The 23629-nt window shown below is 39.1% G+C and overlaps 1 protein-coding gene across 1 annotated transcript; it reads left to right on the top strand.

The window, feature by feature from the left end:
* The first annotated feature begins 546 nt into the window (after window positions 1-546).
* On the top strand, window positions 547-21273 carry LOC148305057 (uncharacterized). Its single transcript, XM_088267287.1, has 13 exons — window positions 547-701; window positions 2523-3065; window positions 3525-3668; window positions 5745-5897; window positions 7867-8037; window positions 8659-8751; window positions 8845-9000; window positions 9744-9926; window positions 12092-12240; window positions 13187-13379; window positions 14050-14197; window positions 15973-16082; window positions 17366-21273. The coding sequence occupies exons 2-13, from the start codon at window positions 2606-2608 to the stop codon at window positions 19561-19563; spliced, it is 4158 nt and encodes a 1385-aa protein (XP_088123413.1). The 5' UTR covers window positions 547-701; window positions 2523-2605; the 3' UTR covers window positions 19564-21273.
* Window positions 21274-23629: the final 2356 nt, after the last annotated feature.

Raw genomic sequence — 23629 nt, 5'->3', positions numbered from 1 at the left:
AATGCTAAAAGCATGGGAAACTGTTGCATCATATATTAAGAAGCACTATCCTAATAAGGAGGTGGCTATTCGTGCTACAAATTTATTCAATGATAATGCTGTGACACATTTTTGCCAAATTTTGAAGCGTCGGCAAAGACAAATGTCTTAAAACAGTTTTCTAGTTAAACAGGGATTAATTATTTGTCATAAATTCATATTTCTTCCCCGTTTTTTTCAAATCTAAATTATATTCCGCGTTTTTACACTATTTAACAAGTTATAAGTAATTTTATTATAATGAACGTTAAAAAATACATATAAAAAAATTGAGTTTTCTTTCGGCTTGGAACGCATTATCGTATTTTACATTGATTTCTATGGTAAAAAATGTTTCGCTTAACGAGTAAGATGATGGAACGATTTAAACTCCTTATGAGAGGTTCCACTGTAAATTAAAAACACATGTTACGATTCCAACACGTTGCTGTCAAGAAGTAAGTAGGACCAAATAAACTAACAAGAAATAATATTCTCGTTAGAAGCGTGTTGGAATCAAATAAGATCACGTGGTATAGATAAAACATGGCCGCCGCTCTCCTACGCCGATTTTGACAGCTTCGTCAAACAAATAAAAATGTTTATATGATAATACACAAAGCTGTGTCATGTCACGTACAAACGGTTGCACTCGATGCATTTTGATAAACGCACCGACTGCCGTAAGTATCGCAGCCATTATACAGTGTATTTTTTAGATATAAATATTTTACGAGCGCAGTCCGATCGCTTCGTCCGGTGGTGCATTTAAATTGTGTTTCTTTTTTTTGTTTTTGTTTTTGCGGGCCGTTTAATTCGCTCGGTGTGCTAACGACGGTTTGTTTTTTTGACTCGGAGTGTTTAATATATGTTTGGACTTGCGTTGTGTTTCTATTGCGCGCAGTTTTGATTTCGGGCGATAGGGAAAATCGATATATTCCCGTCTAGACATTACGACGCCGGTTACATTTGCTATTTTCAATGCACCTGTTGTCTCGTGTCGGTTGCACTTTTGTTTCATCCGACCATGCTTGCAAAGGGCGTCGTTTCATACACTATTTACAATAAACAATGTTCGCTAAAATTATAAACTGCGCAAATAAATGTGCGTTTGTTTATTTACGTTTTACGCATTTGCGCAATAGTGTTTTCGAATTTGTTCGTGTATTTAATTTATAACCGTGGGTTTTAAAAAATATATAACGATCAAAACATTTCGTTTTAATTTTTTTTGTCGGGTTTTGGTCCCGTGGTAGACTAAGTGTCGCGGACTCTCAAGTCAGAGTTGTCGGTGCGAACACACTCTATACCACAATTCGATTACCTATTTATAATAATAGTCCGCTTAGGCTCACAGAAATATTATGAAATTGAAATATTTGTGTAAATAATAAAAAACAAAAAATTATCTTTTTTTAATTAATTAATTAAAAATAATAACTTAGACTCGATAGTAAATAAACTTTTTTAAAAACATTTTGAGTGTGTCCAAATACTTGTCCACAAATCTGGATTATCTCCAATTAGGAGCTATTTTTTTTAGTCAGCCTATGACGGTCGTAAGCCCTGTAAACGCCCAGATATCCATATTCTTCTTCATCTAAATTTAGATGTCAAAAAATAATGTAAATAATGCACTTTTTTTTAAACATCTATTTTCATAATATTTATTTATTTAAACTAACTATCTAACCATCACGCCGCTTCTGCAGTGGTAGGCAGAGATAATAGAACGCCACATCAATCTGCTTTTGCAAATATTATACACCATTTCCACATTCAAGGATCTCCTCATACATACCCGCCGATTATTTCAATCGCTCTCAAGTATTTGAAATATTTGATCATACCAAGATTTCCTCGGTCGTCCTCTGCTTCTATCACCAACTAGATTTGTTTCATCATTCTGTTTTACTGTTCTTTCTACACTCGTTCAATTCACATGCCCAAATCGTCGTAAATAAAAAATTATCAATTTTCATTTGTGCATGTTTTCGGAATGCCCAGAAAATGTACTATATCCCAGCAAAAGCGGCATATTTTTAACTTAATATTTACCCGCTACAGGGCAGAAAGTGTTGTTTTTGCATTTTGAAGAAAAGGTATTGTTTAATTATTTTTTTAAATCTACTTAATATTTTTCAAATGGAGAAAAAAACCTTCAGGTTTTACCTAAAAAGATCTGTTACACAGTAAAAAGTTCAATAAGTGGCTTAGTATTTATTTTTAATACATTGTATTATATTTTTAAACTTTAAAAACGTTCTCCTGTAAAATCAAGTTTTTTTATTTATGACGTTCTTGAAAGGAGTGAGCGAAATATTTTTCTTTTATTCAAAAAATTTTATTAAATAAATTAAATGGATTGATATTGCCGCAAAGTAACTGCTGAATAAATTAACGGAATGATCGTTGAAACTCAATTATTTTAAACTTTTTATTTTTATATTTTTTTTATGTTTGGTCATCTTAATTACTGTTTAATTTAAATGATATATTTTCAGGCCCCGAACACAGATGCTACACAAACAAAGATGACAATTTTTTACCGTTTTTGATGCTGTAAATTAGAAGTGCGTATGCCACGATGTTTTACCAGAATATAATTTCAATCATGATTGCGATTTTGGTTTTGAATATCGCAAACGCCTTTCCGAAGCCGAAAACGAGACTAGACACAAATCCCGCCATTCTCGACGGTCTGAGATCGAAAAACAACGACGGATCGAGTGAGAACGATCGTTTGAGACATGTCCGGTACATATATGACAACGAGTTTAACCCGGAGTCTACTGATAAGACAAAATGGCCGATTTTGGACAAGGATGAGCAGGTGACTAGTGAGCTGAAGAAAAATGATACAGAAGGCGGTTCCGGAAAAGCTGTGAACGCTTTTAAAGCTTCCGTTTTAGGGAAAGATGTGCAAAAGAATCCCGCTAAAGTTAGGTTATGTGTTCACACATATAACAGTGTCGCTCATTCCGGAAAAGTGATTATCAATGGCAAAGAGATGTATGATTATGATGGGATTGAGTACCCTGACTATGGTGAGTGTTTAGTATTAATAATTTTTAAGTTTTGTTTATACATTGTTTGCGGGAAACGCTTAAAAGCGTCTTAAACATACCGTTGATAGAGAGCGAGAGATGCTGGATTATAATCACATAAATCTGCAAATCATTATCCGCACCCAAATGGTGCACAGGGCACTGCAACATATAAACGCTGTGTTATCTTGATCGTTTACACATGAAGGAAAGGTTATCAGCCCTTCGCTTCAGGTACCAGTCCAGGGTAATAATGAATAAATATTAGAGTGAAAAAAACACTTATATTTATTTGACCCCCCCTGAGAATCGAAACCGGGACCTCCGGTATGGTAGCCGAGCGTGCTGACCATTACACTACGGAGGCGGACCGCTTTAATAATATAATCACATACAGCAAAACACGAAAAATGTTGTTTTTGTGGTTTGTCGTTAACTTTGTTTGTTTGTGGTTTTCAGAGGAAACGGAGTCCGTTTTGAGCAACATGACCATCGAAGGAAAGGGCGTGGTCCGCGTGGAGCACTGCGCCAGCTCTACCGACTTCTGCTACGCCTTCTGGAGCCACTCCCCCGAAACTGGAGAGATATCCATCCTTGGACAAGGTATACCCGAGCAAAAATATTATTCATGTGCCTGTACGAGACGTCTTTGTCTGTAAGGTGGTATCCATGGTGGTTTTTAATATTTTTTTATGAGGTCACGGGATCTTTCATCCCTTATGTCACTGCGACCATATTAGGTCTGTTGTGACCCTCTGTATCAAAGCTCACTCTCAAACCCATATCAAGAGTCTTGTAGGTCATGACCTATCTTAGTGGTAAAAGCTTCATATAGTTTAGAGACTAGAAAGAATGTGTATTTGACTATACATTTTTATCGATTTTTGCACGGTATAATCCTGAAATTATCCAGAGCATTGGTCTGTATGTTCCCGATAGTTACCTAAGACAGCGTCGGCATATATTTTTTCCTATTCCTATATACAGGACCAACCTGCCGATGGTTATGCCTATAGGAAGAGCTACCGCTATGTTGAACAATATCACATTATATATTGATCTGTTCCACGTGTCTGAAGTAGTTTTCCGGAGCGGGATTCTTCTGCATCTTTAAGTCTTCTTGCTTACTTTTGAATGTATATACCTTGAAAATATTGTTTTTAACGTATATATGTATATTTTTTTGAATATATTGAAATTGAAATTGAATTCACCTTCTCGGGGTCCAGTAGCGGTCCTCCGCTTGCGAGCGAGTGCGTCACAGTTATAGAGAATGTATGCACGGGGTTGGTCTATTCTGTTGTGCAGGTAGGGCCAGTCCCAACGATAGCGGTGTTGTAAGAACCCCTTGATTTGGCGAAAGTCGAGATCGAAGTGATGAACAGGTGTGGTGTTCTTCTTCCTGGCTCCATCCCTACTTGTCTACTGGGGCCAGCTCTCCTCGGTAGGATGAGGAATCTATGACTCGTGTGGTAGCGAGATACAAGCTACGATATATGATTTTCATACAAATGTGATCTTGGGGTCTTTTGGTACCCCGCTTCGGATCATGTGTGATTTTTGGATGATCAGTACGGGAAAGGTTAATTTTTTTTAATTTTAATTTGAATTTTTACATAATTTGTATACATTTATTTAAAAGAACAATTATAAACATATTTAAAAATTTTTTTTTTGGTGGAGTTCTTTTTGCATACATTTTTTATTGTTTTTTTATCCATTTTAACATAATGTACACACAAAAAAGAGATTAAAAAAATATATATTAACTTTCTTACAAATTTCATGGAATTAACTCTTGATCATTCCATTCCTTTATTTTGCCTTTGTTCCATATTTTATTTTGACCTCTAACCTGCGTCGGCAACAAATTAAAAATGTTTGTAACGATATATTGCAGTGTTGGACTCCCATATTCATTGTTAATTCTCGGGACTATCAAACCTTCGTTGTGGGTAAATTGTGTATGATGGTTGTATACTAGAATACAGTGAAACCTCTATCTATCGTTTTTAAAGGGACCTGTTGAAATAAACTATGAATGCGGGATTAAGAGGTCAATACGCAAGTAGATACGACCGAGTAAAGATACCATCCTCTCAATCTGCGTTACCATTCGTAGGCTAAAATTCTAAGAAGAATACAGGTTTCACATGCAAATGTATTTATTTAAAAAAAATACAAACCTGAATAGACTTTATTATTTAAAAAAAAAACTATTATATTTTCGTAAGTCAATAGTATATTTTCGGCTTTGCAAATAGTATTTTTTTCAGCATCGGTTATTGAATGTGCGTTGTAGAAAGTTTTCTTTCAAAGAGTGTGCACGCTTCTGGAAATGCAGGTACAGGCAGCGGCTCCTTTTCATCAACATCGACCTCTCCCGCTATCGGTTACACAAGCTTTCGTTAGTTTCTATCCCATACGTTGCCGTTGAATGTAAGAAAATTGAAAAGAATGTAAAAAAAAAAACAGATAAAATGTATCAAATATGCAGCTTAATTCGTACGATAAACGCGGTAAATGGTGATAGAGAAACGATCGATGCGGTTTAGTTTAGTATGAAATGAATTCGGGTTAGAAGAAATAAACGACACATCCGGGAAAACGATTATTCGAGGAACGATAGAAACCTCTAGTTTCACTGTACTGGAATTTGTGTGATTTACTGTGTCATAGGTTGCTGGGAGTCCTCGGACATCCACGAGTCTTGCTCCAAGGGCGACTGCACTTCGGAGAGGCCTTCACTCAGGGCCAAGCCGGCCACCAAGTTCTGCTGCTGCAAATCCGACCTCTGCAATGCGTCTCCCATGTCCCCTCCACCTGATACAGGTATTATTCTATTCCGTTACCACAATAACGCACTGTTGTCGGGCGATTTTTACATCAAACCCAAAGAAGACCCATTACTAACTAACTAACTAACCATCACGCCGCAGGGTTAGGCAGAGAGAATAGAACGCCACACCACTCTGTCTTTGCAAACATTCTTCGCCTCTTCCACGTTCATGCATCTCATCATACATACATGCCGATTGTTACGACTCCTAAACATAATAATATAATAAAACCCTTATCCGCACCCCAATGGTGCATAGGGCACTGTGTCATATAAACGCAGTGTTATCTTGATCGTTTACACATGAAGTAAGGGTGATCAGCCCTCCGCTTCAGGTACCAGTCCATGGTAATATTGAATAAATATTACAGTGAAAAAATCACTTATATTTATTTTACCCCCCTTGGGAATCGAACCCGGGACCTCCAGAACGGTAGCCGAGCGTGCTGACCATTACACTACGGAGGTAGACATACTAATATAATAATAATAAAACCATTATCCGCACCCCCATGGTGCATAGGGCACTGCTTCATATAAACGCATTGTTATCTCGATCAAGACTGATTAATACTAAACTTAACATTATATATATTGAAACATTATAATATTTTGAATTTTGTTAAGTAGATAGTGTTTTAGTATTAATCAGTCTTGATAAAGAAGCGGTTTGCTTCGAAACCGGTAGACATTATAATTAAGTTACAATAAAATATTTATAGTGATTTTAAAACAAAGTTACATTTTAATTTTATTTTATTCTTTTTGTTTATTTTTTATATAAATCACTAAGAAAATTACAAAATTACAAACCAATAGAAATGAATTTATGTCGAAACATGTGTGGATGACTAATTGCCTTTGTAGTTGGAAAATATAGGTCCCGCCCTATATAGGGTGAAACATATATTTACAGGATGTATTCATATGTTCTACCCGTACCCGATATTGTCTACGTTTGACGTATTCATACGTCCTGCCCAGTTAACAGGTTAAATGTTTCCTGCAAACAATGTGATAGTAATAAAAAAATATATATTAACATATATGTTGCCTCCGTAGTGTAATGTCCGCCTCCGTAGTGTAATGGTCAGCACGCTCGGCTACCGTTCTGGAGGTCCCGGGTTCGATTCCCAGGGGGGGGGTCAAATAAATATAAGTGATTTTTTCACTGTAATATTTATTCAATACTACCCTGGACTGGTACCTGAAGCGGAGGGCTGATCACATTTCCTTCATGCGTAAACAATCAAGATAACACTGCGTTTATATGAAGCAGTGCCCTATGCACCATTGGGGTGCGGATAAGGGTTTTTATTATATATGTTGCAATCAGGTATGTCAAATACTTGAAAGCGGCCGGGTCAGGAGTCGTAATAATCGTCGGGTATGTATGAGGAGATGCATGAATGTAGAAGAGGCGAAGAATGTTTGCAAAGACAGAGTGGTGTGGCGTTCGATTCTCTCCACCTACCCCTGCGGAAAAGCGGCGTAGTGGTTAGTTACATTTTATTTGCATTTTGGGACTATGTAGAACATTCTTAGTCCAAAAATGCGCCAAAAATGTACTACAAAAAAATGTCTCTTACTGTGTTTTGAGTGTGGATAGCCGAGGTCCCCCTGACATCGACTATCAATTTAGAGTAAGTGTTCTTGTGTTAGAAAAGAAAAATACTTGCTTTTTAGTGCTTGTGTTATGGTGGGGACTCCTAACAGTCAGTACAGTGAGCCGAGTGCTCCATCCACAGTCAAAGCAGGACGAAATGCTCCGGTCAGACCCCACCTTTATATTTTTACTATAATGACTAGTTTCGGAAGCTATGCTTCCATCTTCAGGCAAAAATATATTTAGATCTGACGGTCGAAGCATAACTTTTGAAACGCGGGGAAGCGGCGTGATGGTCAGTTAGTTAGTCAGTTATATTAATATCTCATCGTTTGATTTTTGTTGTTTATTTTTAGCTGTTCCGTCGACCGAGGAGTCGCCGCCTCCGCTAGTGATAGCGGAGACCCCCGACAGCCTGCTGGGCAAGGCGGTGCTCATGGGGCTCGGCAGTCTGGTGATCATCAGCGGGGCTCTCCTCGTCTTGCTGTGCTGTCGGGTCGGGAAGGCCAACGCCACTACAAGTATCAGTGAGTCGATAGTTCTGTGCTGTGTCAGAATAGGGGATCAAAGTGCGCTTAGGAGTGTGTATCTTGAGAGTGTGAAGTGTGCTTGGGAGTATGTATCTTGAGAGTGTGAAGTGTGCTTGGGGGTGTGTATCTTGAGAGTCTGAAGTGTGCTTGGGAGTGTGTATCTTGAGAGTGTGAAGTGTGCTTGGGAGTGTGTATCTTGAGAGTGTGAAGTGTGCTTGGGAGTGTGTATCTTGAGAGTGTGAAGTGTGCTTGGGAGTGTGTATCTTGAGAGTGTGAAGTGTGCTTGGGAGTGTGTATCTTGAGGGTGTGAAGTGTGCTTGGGAGTGTGTATCTTGAGGGTGTGAAGTGTGCTTGGGAGTGTGTATCTTGAGAGTGTGAAGTGTGCTTGGGAGTGTGTATCTTGAGAGTGTGAAGTGTGCTTGGGAGTGTGTATCTTGAGAGTGTGAAGTGTGCTTGGGAGTGTGTATCTTGAGAGTGTGAAGTGTGCTTGGGAGTGTGTATCTTGAGAGTGTGAAGTGTGCTTGGGAGTGTGTATCTAATGGGCACAAAGTATGCTCAGAAGTGTGTATCTTGAAAATACAGAGTGTGCATGTAATTGAAACTTATTTGTGTTTTCAGATATAGAGCGTGGTACGGTTCAAGAGAACGGCGGGCCCGGCTTCTCCTGCAGCTCCACCTGCGTAGACAATCTGAAGCTTCATGACAATATCGGTAACGCATACATCCTTCATTTGCATCTATTCTACCTTTCTAAAGCCAGTAGTCCATAATTTTATCATTGTCGTTACAATCATTCATTCCCAGGCGAAGGCCGCCATGCCAAGGTGTGGAGAGGATCTCTGGGAGGCGTCCCGGTGGCTGTGAAGGCCGTCCCGGCCGCCAGAGCTGCCCTGTGGACGAGGGAAAGAGAGCTCTACTCCCTGCCGCACATGAGTCATAGTAACCTGCTCGCCTACTTGGGTACGTTGGGTCTTATGGTCTCCCGGAAAGTGATCAGAACTGATCTCGAAAAAATAGATGTGACGTTTTTGGATTTTGCAGTGCCGAATTTGAATCTGAAAACTGGTCTCAGAAAATAGAGAAAAGGGTGACGTTTTTGGGTTTTGCAGTGCCGAATTGGAATGTGAATTGATGGTCTTAACGTAGATTTAGGAGAATATGGAAGTCTGGGTATTTACTTAGGTTGGTTTGAGGGATTGATTTATACCTGTATAATATTCACCATTCGTGATACTAGACTATAAAATACTAGACATTATACTATGAAAGTACTAGATGTTTTATTGTTAATGCTAGGCATTTGGTTGTTAAAATACTAGGCATTTTATTGTTAAAATACTAGACATTTTACTGTTAAAATGCAAGTAATTTGACTTAAAAAATACTAGGCATTTTACTGTTGAAATACTAGACATGTTACTGTTAAAATACTCGGTATTTTACTGTTTAATTACTAAACATTTTACTGTTAAAGTACTATACATTTTACTGTTAAAATACTAGACATTTTACTGTTAAAATGTAAGCCAATTTCCTATTAAATATCTTGCCTTTTAAGTGACATGTCTAGTAATCTAAAATTAAAAACATTTTTCTATCAAGCATAATACTTTTCATACACTCACATCCGTGCATTGTCAAGTGCAACAACAACCCCAAAAATGGATAAAATCTTTGATGGTCCGCTTGGTGTCCCTCCTCAGGGTGCGACGTGCGGCCCACGCTGGACGGGGGCCAGGAGCACCTGCTGGTGCTGCAGCTGGCGCCGCTGGGCTCGCTGCGCGGCTACCTAACCGCGCACACGCTCGACTGGGACACCTACACGCGCATGGCGCTCGGCGTCGCCTCGGCCCTCGCGCACCTGCACACGCACATACACAAGGACGGTGAGTGTCCCGCCCATCCCGCTCACACAAAAATTACACTCGATCAAAAAGGGGGGTGCCAAAGGATGTATGGAAATCCTAGTACGCAGCATAAACGAGACCTTTTCAACCCGCATTCAAGCAGTGACTGACTAAATTGTAACAAAATGAATGGGAAAATTTTCCTTATTATTATTTTTATAACTAACCATCACGCCGCTTCTCCGCAGGTGTAGGCAGAGAGAATAGAGCGCCACACCACTCTGTCCTTGCAAACATTCTTCGCCTCTTCCACGTTCATGCATCTCCTCATACATACCCGCCGATTGTTACCACTCCTAACCTGACCACTTTCAAGTATTTGGCATACCTGATCGTGCCATGTTTTTCTCGGTCTTCCTCTGCTCCTTTTCCCACTAACATTCGCCTCATAAATTTGTTTTACCGTTCTTTCCTCACTCATTCGTTCCACATGTCCAAACTATCTCAACACACCTTTCTTAATTTTATCGATAATGCTTATCTCAGCCTTGCATTCCTTCCTTATTCCGCACATCTATCATACATCGTTTTGTCGCACATTCTTCTGAGAGATCGCATTTCGACTGCATTCAGTCTACTTTCATCCTTCTTTTGCCAACTCCATGTTTCACTTCCATACATTAGCTAATTGTTTTTTATTATTTTTATAGGTACAAAAAATATGGATTCAGTATTTAGCTCTTAGAATACTAAAGTTATCCCAAGAATTAATAATAAATATGGAAGTCGAACACAGCAATATATCGTTCCAAACATTTTTAATTTGTTACCGACGGAGGTTAGAGGTCAAAATAAAATATGGAACAAAGGCAAAATAAAGAAATGGGTGAATGATCAAGAGTTAGTATGTATATGTATTTATATGTATGTTTATAATAATAATAATCCCTTACCGCACCCCAATGATGCATAGGGCACTGCTTCATATAAACGCAGTGTTATCTCGATCGATTACACATGAAGGAAAGGTGATCAGCCCTCCGCTTCAGGTACCAGTCCAGTGTAATATTGAATAAATATTAGAGTGAAAAAATCACTTATATTTATTGGACCCCCCTTGGGAATCGAACCCGGGACCTCCAGAACAGTAGGCGAGCATGCTGACCACTACACTACAGAGGCGGACACTAAAATAGATAAAAACATATGTATAAATACTCCACCGACAAGACACACAAGGTGGCTTGGTGGGTCTCTGCAAAAAAAACTTAATTATGTTTATAAATTTTTTAATTTTTGCACACAGTATATGTATTTATATGTATGTTTATAGTTTATACAAATAAATGTTTAATTTTATTTTAAAAAATAAATTATTAATTCATAAATGGGGAATTTCAATTCACCTGTTAGATCCAGTTAGGTTAACCTTTTAACCGCGTCAACTTTGTTCCTGAGAGACGCCCGTACGCGGCGGTATTTCGCCGTTTTTAAAATGATTACTTTTATCATGTATTTAGTTAAGAAACAATTTATTTTCCTAAACAAAAACGTTCAACGGGATTCATTGTGCCTTTTTGGTACTCTATAATACACTTGTGTCACATTATTCTTGAAATACATCGTAATATAAACAAATTAGATCGTAACATAAATAAATCAAAGCACGCATCGTGTGTCACTCTTACCCACTGGCGATGCGTAGCGTCGAGAGTGAGACAGATATAGGGCGTGATTATGGCGCGGACTAATTACCGCCCGCAAGAAAAATCAGGGATCTGTTCTTTTATTTATCCTTGTGATGTTACAAATTATTAATCAGATAATTCAACAGATGTCATAAGGCCAAGGATCGACGTATTATTTTATCCAAAGTTCCACACCATGAAAAAATCCCTCCAAGTTGAACTGAGGTTCGAAACTTGGAGCAAAGTAAAAACACAAATGGTTATGTCAGCCGCGTATGGGGCATGTTTTATTAAAACACATACGGTTATGCGAGCCGCGTAGATCCGGTTAAATACAAGCAAAGATGGCAGTCCAAATGCCATTTTAGAAATAAATATCTACGCTTTAGTTATAAGCGTGGCCGTTCATGTACGCCCACACTACTTTGAGACAAGTTTTGTATGGACGGTGCGGACAACTCTTGGATTGGTCGGTTTTGCAGAAGTGGTTAGTGATTTGTTGTTGGTGTGTTGTAGGTGACTACAAGCCGTGCATCGTACACCGGGACGTGAACTCCTCCAATGTGGTTGTGCGCGCCGACCTGAGCTGCTGTCTAGCCGACCTCGGGCTTGCCATGGCGTTACCCGACTGCAGGAAGGCCCCGCAACAGCACCGCATCCAGGAGGTGAGTGACAGTATATGACTAACCGTCATATCGAGTGTATGAAGACCAGTTGATAAGTCCTGCGCTCCTGGTAGTATTAATCATTTAAGTGCTGAGATTTTTTTCGTTAATTGATTAGTCAACCCAGTTACCATGTAGACCCTGTTACCATGTCACCCCGGTCTACACAGTTGCCATGTGAACCCTGTAACCTTGTCAACTCGGTCAACTCTGTGCCACGTCAACCCATTTGCCATTCAATAAATAAATAAACTCCCAGGGGAGGTGAAGATAAATATTAGTGATTATTTTACTATAATATTTATTCAATATTATCCCGGACTGGTACCTGAAGCGGAGGGCTGATCACTCTTCCTTCATGTGTTAACGATCGAGATAACTACTACTACTACCATCACGCCGTTTCTCCGCAGGGGTAGGCAGAGAGGATGGGACGCCACACTCCTCTGTCCTGACATACACTCCTCGCCTCCTTCACATCCATACATCTAGTCATACATACCCTCCGATTACGCAGACTTTTGACACCGCCAGATTTTAGGTTCTGATTGATCTGATCTCGACGGCAGATCACTGAACACTGCGTTTATATGATGCAGTGCCCTATGCACCAACGGGGTGTGGATAAGGGTTTGAATATTTTATTTAATTTTTTATCAGATTTAAACAAATGTAAATATGTGGCGCAAAGATAGAAACATGATTTTTTTTTTTTTAAATTAATCAACATTAAATATTTTCAAAAACCTATAAGCCTTACTTAGTAAAAACTAATTTAGTTAATTTAATACAACATTTTACAGGTACAATATTTCACAATCCTTTTTCAGGTATTATATTTTGTAGAATATTGAAATAATAGTATCGATCTATAAGAGTAATATGAATTTTTTCCAGTGAGAAATCTGGATTCGTGTAAATAAAAATAAATTGCGTGCGTTTGCAGGCGGGCACGCTGCGCTATCTGGCGCCCGAGGCGCTGGAGGGTGCCCTAGACCTGCGCCGCTGCGGGGCGGCCCTGCGCGCCGTGGACGTGTACGCGCTGGCGCTCGTGCTGTGGGAGCTGCTGTCTCGCTGCGCGCCCGCGCACGCCGCGCCCGGCGCGCACGACTACGCGCCGCCCTACCACGCGCAAGTCGGTGAGTGCTCACCTCCCAGGGAGGGCCAATCGACGTGCTCAGACTTGTCTACTTTGCGCCGTATTTGCTCACATATCACTCACTCCTTTCAAGAGCGTCATATATCAAAAATCGTCAATATTCAGTTGTGTCTCAAATGCGCATACCATTGTCTTCTTCGTTGCCTTCCCCACCTAATGACATCTTCGATCTCGCATATTTCTCTTATCCTGGTATTCCTTATCTCGTAGACTCTTGCCAGGTATGCTTCTTAGAGTCTTCATTTCTGACACTCTCAGTGGTGTCTGCTCTGCATTCGATCCCATATCGCTCAATCCTTTCAAGAACGTCATAAATCAAAAATCGTCAATTTTCAGTTGTGCATGTTTTCGGAATGCCTATAAAATGTACTATATCCCAGCAAGAGAGGCATATTTTTAACTTAATATTTACCCGCTACAGGTCAGATAGTGTTGTTTTTGCATTTTGAAGAAAAGGTATTGTTTAATTATTTTTTTAAATATACTAAATATTTTTGGAGATGGAGAAAAAACGACCCATTGTAGACTTGTTTTAAGTGATCACTTTATACACGTGTAGCAATCCTATCCTATACTACCCACGTTTTAAATTATATATTTTAAAAAATCTGAAAAAACCAAACTGAGATGTGCGTCTGTCATCTCCGCAGGGGACCAGCCGTCCTTGGAGCAGATGCAGCTGGTGGTGGCCCGGAGGAAGGCACGGCCGCTGTTCTCCCCGCGCCTGCTCAACACGCGCGGCGCCCGTCTGGCCAGGGACACGTGCGAGGACTGCTGGGACCACGACGCCGAAGCCAGGTGAGATCGCTGCGCTGTGCACCGAGCGGATCCTCGGGAAATGCAAATATGCAGTCTGGTCACTTGCGGGGCTCACTGGCCGGTCAAGAAGCACGCTGTTCGCTGTTGCCATTATGTTAAAAATGTTTTATTTATTGTTTCGGCATTAACTTTGTGGTAAGACATGTTACAATGATTAAAGAAACCACTTGACTACATGTTTCGGAAGTTAAACTTCCATCATTCAGGTCTGTATAATAACTAAAATATAAAATTGTTTTATAAATAAGGAGAGGGGAAAGTTAGGGGGAGGGGGTTAGTCAAGGGGCGGAGTTTGAAAACAAAGGAAAAATGGAAAGCAAAGGTGAAGAATTTTAAAACAATATAATATTTAATAAATTATTATTAGAATTTAGGTTTTAACTTAACCTAACTTTCCACTCTCCTTATTAATAAAACAATTTTATATTTTATATTTTAGTTACTATACGGACCTGAATGATGGAAGTTTAACTTCCGAAACATGTAGTCTTTAATAAAACTCAAGTGGTATAAAACAAGTGTTTTCTTAACTAACTAACCATCACGCCTCTTCCCCGCAGGGGTAGGCAGAGAGAATAGAGCGCCCCACCACTCTGTCCTTGCAAACATTCTTCGCCTCTTCCACGTTCATGCATCTCCTCATACATACCCGCCGATTGTTACGACTCCTGACCTGACCACTTTCAAGTATTTGGCATACCTGATCTTTTTTCTCGGTCTTCCTCTGCTTCTTTTCCCGCTAACATTCGCCTCATAAATTTGTTTTACCGTTCTTTCCTCACTCATTCGTTCCACATGTCCAAACCATCTTAACAAGCCTTTCTTAATTTTATCGATAATGCTTATCTCAGCTTTGCATTCCTTCCTTATTTCACTATTCGTACATCTATCATACATCGTTTTGTCGCACATTCTTCTTTTGTTTTCTTTGATCATGTTAAAAATATACCACAGCTCGAAAACGCTGTTTGACAAAAACACATTTTTATCTGTCACAGGTAAAAATACTTTTCACGTTTTTATTTATATACATAGTTAAAAATATACGGGTAATTGAGTGCAGCATCGTGTTAAAATTTCAATACAATCTGTGAATAACAAGAGGTGATTAAGATTTTGAACGAACAAAGTGATTTTTCACTTTACTGTTTATTTTACGTTACCCTGGACTTGGAGCGCATAATTTTTCACTGTTTTTTTTTGTATAGTTAACAATCTATTGTAGATAACACTGCTTCTGCATGATGCAGTGCCCTATGCACCGTCAGGTGCATGAGAGGGTCGGAAGAAGAAGGAGATGATTTATTAGTCTTGAGGAAGAAGCTGTTATGTTTGTTAGCATTATAATACGGTAAAATCTGTAGCGATTTTATTACCAAGCCATAAAAAACGCTCTCAAATACAGCTTGGTTTGCAAGGGCTTGAGGGAGATCAAACTATTCAATATTTTAATTTAGTCCGCCTCTGTAGTGTAATGGTCAGCACGCTCGGCTACCGTTCTGGAGGTCCCGGGTTCGATTCCCAGGGGGGGTCAAATAAATATTAGTGATTTTTTCACTGTAATATTTATTCAATATTACCCTGGACTGGTACCTGAAGCGGAGGGCTGATCACCTTTCCTTCATGTGTTAACGATCAAGATAACACTGTGTTTATATGAAGCAGTGCCCTATGCACCATTGGGGTGCGGATAAGGGTTTAATAAATAATAATATTTTAATAATTCTTTGCTGAACATCAATTTAAACTTTCAGACTGACGGCCGTATGCGTGGTGGAGCGTTTGAGCGAGCTACGCAGCCTGAAGCCGGCCCCCTCCCCCACCATCAACAGCAATGACTTGAGGCCGCCCAACTCCAATCATGGTACAAATTTTGCACTCGGTTAAACCATTTAATGGGCTGGTCTTACAATAGGGATTTCTCATAATGTTGTTTTATTGGCTTATAAATTCAATATGAAAAATCGCAAGACTATCGGTATGATTCTTATTGAAATCTGTAGGGAACTAAGGGAGATATGAATGTTTAAACTTATTATTTTAATATATTTTAATAAAACGTAAAACGGACTCCGCTATACTAAACGGACTATGTCATAAAATTTTGCATCTTCGGGTGTGTTATTTATTTATTGAACGGCTAAAGCCTTTAAGATAATACATATCGCTCACTCCTTTCAAGAACGTCATAAATCAAAAAACTTGATTTTTCATGAGAATGTTTTTAAAGTTCAAACATAAAATACAATGTTTTAAAAAATAAATATCAAGTCACTTATTTGACTTTTTACTGTGCAATAGATCTTTTTGGGTAAAACCTGAATATTTTTTCTCCATTTGAAAAATATTTAGTATATTTACAAAAATAATTAAACAATACATTTTCTTCAAAATGCAAAAATAACACTTTCTGCCCTGCAGCGGGTAAATATTAAGTTAAAAATATGCCACTTTTGCTGGGATATAGTACATTTTCTGGGCATTATGAAAACATGCACAACTGGAAATTGACGATTTTTGATTTATGACGTTCTTGAAAGGAGTGAGCGATATTTACAGTATCTAATATAAAAATACACTAATAGAGAAACAAAAAGTCTTAATAATAAGAAAATGACAAATAGTAAGCACTGGTAAACACACGTCTCCTTCGCACACTATCAGCGAGCAGCGAGAGAGAGTGAAACACAACATTTAAATTTATCCATTATAACATGGAGAAGAAATTATGAAGCGTATGTATCCCTTTATGTATCTGCTTTATAGAGCTGTAATAGTAGTAGTGTGGATTCGTTTCTGTGACAAACTTACGAAAACAACGTTTTTACGAAGGTGAATTTTGCAAAAGAAAATGATGAATGAAAATATTGATTTTATCGGCTGTTATAAGCACAAAACGAGTCTAACACAATCCTTTATAGGTTGAGTATGTTAAATTAGATATTCCTCACAAGTGATAATAATACCCTATTCTCAGCCCAAGGTGATCACCTTGCTTTCATGTAAGTAATGATCAAGATAACACTGCGTCAATTCGATGCAGTGCCCTATGCACGATCGGGTGCGGATAAGGGTTATAAGTAAGTAAGTAAGTGTTCTCAGCAGGAGGAAATTATATATTCAGAGTATGTATTTTATTCTTTTTAGATACGACCAATTCACACGGCCCCAGTTCCGTAGAAGACAAAAACTCCAACATCATATCGTCTGCCAATCTTCCCAACCCGGCCGTCTTCGACATCCAGCCTCTCCAGCCGCTGCAGCCGTACCAGGGCCGGAACCCCTGTCTGGAGAGGAACCTCGCCACCGCGGGCCCCGGCGACCGTCTCATAGACAAGTCCCTCAAGGACATGCCGGCCAATTCCTCGGGGTCTTCCGGAAACGGGTACGGGACCAACGACTTCATAAGGACGGAGCAGTCCATCACAGGGACTAATCTCAGCCGTCATCAGCCGCAGGACTTCTCTAGAAATGAGACAGAGATATCGACGGCTCGCGGCAGAAGCTTCGGCAACCAGAATTCATCGAATCTGATCAATCTGGATCCTTTGCACGATGATGCGTTTCGGACTATTGTACGGCCAGTAACGCCTGTCGGATATGTTCAAAATGACGTCAGTAGCACGGATGCTACTAGCGGGGAATGCAGTCACGGTCACGTATCTAAGCGCACTAATATCAAGATGGAACAGGGCGGAGCTAGGTGGACCACTCGCAATCTCAGGCGGCTGCTCGATTCCAAGGTCTTCAAGAAGAGAAGCCGCCAGAGCCGACCACTCGAAACGGAAGTCAATCTCGTCTTAGCTAACGGAAAACCCATCAATACGTCAAACGGAAAAATCAAGACCTCTGTTATACTGGATGATAAAATCAACCGCGACGATTTCATCATCAACTACCCGCGATATTCCGATAATCTGACTGTTGACAGGCCTTCCAGCTTGCCCGGGATCGATTCCGTCAGCTTGTCCGAGGATAGCTCCGCCTTAGATCCGGAAACATGGAATAATCTTCAACGCTTAGATAATACTTGCACCCTTTCTCCGCCTAATAGGACTGTTCCCGCGACGCAGAACCGGTGCGAGGCGGACAATCTCATAGTCGGGTTCAAGGAACTACCCGGGAGCTCCCGGGTATCGAATCCGATCAAAAACCAGGTCTTTGCGGTTATCGTGCCGAAGACTAGTTTCCGGAACGGCACCTGCAACGATGTCAACAGCAAGGACTACGACAAGAGCAGTTGGAAGCATAAAAACGGGAAAGCATTGCTGCCCGCACGATCTAATGCGGAAAGAAATAAAAAGCTCGCAAATGGATATGTAAAGGCGGCTGAAGAGAATATCGTCAATCTTATACCAAATGGATTATCTGTTAAAAGGCTCAGCTGTGACGAAAAGATGTTTTCCACCAGAAATGGGCTCTCAACTAACCTAGAGGCTTCTGTAGCTTCAAAGTCTGCCAATAGGAATTCCTACAGCGGCGAATTTGAGGTCGGAAATTTCTGCGTTTATGATAATAACGAAGTAGAAAACTATGATCCAAATGCAATTGACTATTCTAGCAACAGCGAGGACGAGCACATGCTTCTACTCTCCGAAAACGGCGGATCCAAGATCACCATGCGGCAGAGATTCGACGCCAAGAACAAGAAGAAACCTAAACAGAATTTGAGCACCCCTTGTGATGAGGTGCCGACAAAAACCGCCGCCGGCAGCTTCACGAGTCTTTGTAACAAGTACGCGCCGAAAGGCAGATATGAAAACTTTGAAAATGAATCCAGCGAACATCTTTTAGAAGGGGACAATAGAAATTTGACTGTGAATGTCGCGAATTCGCTTCGGGATATACGGAGAAAGAGTTCGATCATCGATAGAAATGACGTATCCGTGATCAACCTGGTTCGAAACGGTTCTGTTTTATCACTGTGTAAGAATGATATAGACGATAGCTTGATAGACATTGACGATAATGTCATATCTGATGTCTTCCGCAAGACAAACGGATCGGAGATGGCGAGCGATTCGGATGACTCGACCTTGCGCGACGAAGTGTTTGAATCCAAGATCACGCGGCCACTAAGCATCAAGCAAAACCTCTCCCGCCAGCACTCTCTGGAGCTGGTCAGCGAGCTCTTCTCCTCTTCCGCAGACCTGGCGAGGCTCAAGGACCCCGCGGACAGGATCAAGACGCCGGGAGACGTGCCGCCCTCCGTGCGGAGGGTCCGTGGAAGCCTCGGGGGGCCGAGAATCAAGCGCACATCCTCCGCTAAGGAAAAGAGCAAGTCCACGTCTTCAAACAGGCTCAGCTTGTACGACGACCGGATGATGTTTGGGAACAGTCTGTAAAATGTCAAATGCAAATGTCGGGCTGTGGTCCCGTGGTTAGTGTCGCGGACTCTTGAGTCTGAGTTTCTCGGTTTGAACCCACTCTACCACAATTTGATACCTATTTCTAATGATGAGCCGCTTAGGCTCACAGAAATAGTATGAAATTGAAATATTTGTGTAAATAATAAAAAACACAAATATTTCTTTCACTTCTTTATTAAAAAATAAAAAAATCCAATAGTTGGTGGCAATTTTGGGGCATTATGCCTTACTTGTTATATTTTGATCTATGGTTGTCCCTGGATACTTCTGTTTTCCACACAGCACAAGACGAAACTTGGAAATTTGTCCGAAATACAATTTGCAAGTTTCCATGCATGGCTCATAGAAATACGAATAGATACTGATTGTACCCGAGCGTCGTTTCACAGGGTGATGCAGAAATTAGTTCACTTAAATCGTTTTTTAACATTTTATTACTAAAATGTTTCTTTGATTGCGGGTATACTTTGTTATACCTGAACATAAGTGTTACGGCTTGTTATCTTAAGGCAACGATATAGCAGACTTATCATGTTTGTTCATATTGATAGAACAGTCAGTTTACACAGCACATAGTATTGAAAATTCTAGATGTTCTCATTAACAGGCGAAAATACAAACTTTCTTTCAAAAATTTGATGGAAACATGTGCAGTTCTCGAAACCAGTTGTGTTTTTGATGATAAAATCGAAAGTGGTCTTATACAGTGTTTTATTTTCATTTAATTCAATTAATTAATGATAGAAAAACATTTTATTACTTCAAATTAGCATTTGAAGTGCGTTAAAATGGTGCGTCATTTTTATTTACACAAAAAAATATACATGGCAAGTTTTTTTTCATTTGTGTGCATTTTGCATTGTCAAACGGATCTTCGATGTGGAGTGATGGGGCAAAAGAACAAGGCTGCAGCCATCTCTTCAGGATGCCTGAAAAATGGTGTATGGAAAAACCCTGAGATGAAGATCGGCAGCAAGATTAAAAAATAATATATAAAACTTGCGTGCGAACCATCATGACATATCGCTCACTCCTTTCAAGAACGTCAGAAATCAAAAATCGACAATTTTCAGTTGCGCATGTTTTCAGAATGCCCAGAAAATGCACTATATCCCAGCAAAAGAGGCATATTTTTAGCTCAATATCTACCCGCTACAGGGCAGAAAATGTTGTTTTTGCATTTTGAAGAAAAGGTATTGTTTGATTATTTTTTAAGTATACTAAATATTTTTCAAATGGAGAAAAAACCTTCAGGTTTTACCTAAAAAGATCTGTTGCACAGTAAAAAGTTCAATAAGTGGCTTGATATTTATTTTTAATACATTGTATTATATTTTTAAACTTTAAAAACGTTCTCCTGAAAAATCAAGTTCTTTGATATATGATGTTGTTGAAAGGAGTGAGCGATATGGAATCGAATGCAGCGTGGATACCGCAGTAACAAAACACGCGCCAAGAGTGTCAGAAATGAAGACTCCCAAGGAGCATATCTGGCAAGAGTCTACGAGATAGAATAAGGAACGCCAGGATAAGGGAAATATGTGAGATGGAAGATGTCGTTAGGTGGGGAAGGCAACGAAGGAGACAATAGTATGGGCGTGTGAGGAGAATGGAACCATCCAGACTCCCCCGTATTACACTGCACGGCCAACCCCAAGGTAGAACACCAAAGAGATGGATCGACAGAGAACAGTTTACAAGACGTACACCAAGAAGAAAAAGAAGTATTTTCGATAGAATGAAAAATAAAACATCCAGTATGATTTTTCTGTATTATACTAAATACAGGTGTGATTTTTTTTGCATAATGTTATATTTTTGTATTCATAGAGTTATGTTTTTTTCGAAAAAATAGTCAAAATTGAGTCATAGCATAATTTTATTTTTATTCTCTGAGAATTGTATGTTTACTTTAGAAATTCGGTCAACGGTTATTTTGGTATAACCGATATATTGTAAATAAATATTATGTTTAATTCTCGGTTGTATTGTGATTGTATTACACGAGGGGTTTTGTAAAATTTGTAAAAGTGATATTTACAAAGGTTTAATTGTATTTCAACTTAGATGTGATGCCCTATGCACTATAAGTGTTAAAGGGTTACAAAAGAAATGTTTTGATGAGAATCGTACAGTTGGTGAAAGGAGGATGAAATTAGACTGAATGCAGTCGGGATGCGATCTCTCAATACGGGAAAACTGTGTATGGTAGATGTTCCAATGGTGATATATCGCTCACTCCTTTCAACAACGTCATAAATCAAAAATCGTCAATTATCAGTTGTACATATTTCCGGAATGCCCCGAAAATGTACTATATCCCAGCAAAATCGTCATATTTTTAACTTAATATTTACCCGCTACAGGGCAGAAAGTGTTTTTTTGCATTTTGAAGAAAAGGTATTGTTAAATTATTTTCTTAAATATACTAAATATTTTTCAAATGGAAAAAAAAACCTTCAGGTTTTACCTAAAAAGATCTGTTGCACAGTAAAAAGTTCAATAAGTGGCTTCATATTTATTTCTATACATAATATTTTTAAACTTTAAAAACAATCTCCTGAAAAATCAAGTTTTTTGATAAATGACGTTGTTGAAAGGAGTAAGCGATATATGGAAAGAATGCAAGATTCTTTGTGTGCTGCTATTTTCAACTATGTTCGCCTCATATATTTCGTTAACCCTTCTTTCCTTAGTTGTTTGATCCACGTGCCCAAACCATCTCGACACATCTTCCTTAATTTGAAGGATAATGCATATCTCAGCCTTGCGTTCTTTCCTTATATCAGCATTGGAACATCTACCATACATGGTTTTCTTGCACTAAGAGATTGCATTCCGACTGCATTCAGTCTAATTTCATCCTTCTTCTGCCTGAATATCAAATGTCAGTTACCTCCTTTGTGCTTAGTACAGCAGTACCGATTGCGAAATTCAATCATATTACACAGGGTGGCGCAAAATGAATCACCCTATAGGAAGATGTTTTAATTTTTACAAATGGCGTTGTACGTCAATCATATTTGAGATTTGTAAACTAGACAGCTGCAGTATACAGATTGATAAAACGGACACAAATGTGTATCAACACTGGCGGCAGATACTTGACGGATATCATCTTTTCAATTGTTGGGTATTATATCCAAAATAAAACACGGTTTTTGTTGGATTGAATTCTGCATTTATTTATGTATATTTTGTGTTTGGTAATGTCCTAAGAAGACGAAACGCGTCACGTATTTAAATATACATAAATAAATGTAGAATTCAATCCAATAAAAACCGTGTTTTATTTTGGATAATTTACCAAACAATTCAATATGGAATTCTACCAACTGTCTGCAGTTACAATAAATAATTTTTTCAGTTTGCGAAAAAAATGTTAAGGTCCAAATAAAGATTTTGTCCGTCTCCGTAGTGCAATGGTCAGCACGCTTGGCTACCGTACTGGAGGTCCCGGGTTCGATTTCCAGTGGGGAGGGGGGGGGGGGGCGTCAAATAAATAAAAGTGATTTTTCACTCTAATAATAATTATTCAATATTATCCTGAACTGGTACCTGAAGCGGATGGCTGATCACCTTTCCTTTGTGTGTTAACGATCAAGATAACTCTGGGTTCATATGATGCAGTGCCCTATGCACCATTGGGTGCGGATGAGGGTTTGAATGAATTTTGAAAGATTTTCATTAATCAAAATCATTTTATTTATTTAGTAAAATAGTAATTCAGAAACAAAATTGGATGATAAATTTTGCACCGCCCCGAATCTGTTTGCATACTGCAGCTGTCTAGTTCGCAAATGTCGGATATGATTGACGTACGACGACGCTATTAGTAAAAATTAGTATTGTTAAAAAAAGTGTGATTAATTTTGTGCCACCCTGTATAAATCAAGAACAAAAAAACCTCCTTCATTTGCGAATATATCTGATATTTTTAATTATGTGATAACACCCTTCAAATTGCAGATAGCATCATTCGCATTGATTTTCCGCTAACTGAATATGCCCATATCTTTAGGAATATAAATATAAACCACAT

This window comes from Brachycentrus maculatus, unplaced genomic scaffold (genome assembly GCF_059751285.1).
Source record: "Brachycentrus maculatus isolate JH-2025_06_01 unplaced genomic scaffold, ASM5975128v1 h1tg000288l, whole genome shotgun sequence".
Lineage (NCBI taxonomy): Eukaryota > Metazoa > Arthropoda > Insecta > Trichoptera > Brachycentridae > Brachycentrus > Brachycentrus maculatus.
Note: the sequence above shows the minus strand (reverse complement) of the source record. Positions and strands in the feature narration are given on the sequence as shown.

What these genes read in the sequence shown, in the direction of transcription:
- LOC148305057 (XM_088267287.1), top strand. Translation starts at nt 2,606, where the DNA reads ATGTTTTACCAGAATATAATTTCAATCATGATTGCGATTTTGGTTTTG. An exon ending in GATTGAGTACCCTGACTATG is followed by an intron (nt 3,066 to 3,524) that starts GTGAGTGTTTAG and finishes TGTGGTTTTCAG; the next exon opens with AGGAAACGGAGTCCGTTTTG. An exon ending in AACAGCACCGCATCCAGGAG is followed by an intron (nt 12,241 to 13,186) that starts GTGAGTGACAGT and finishes GTGCGTTTGCAG; the next exon opens with GCGGGCACGCTGCGCTATCT.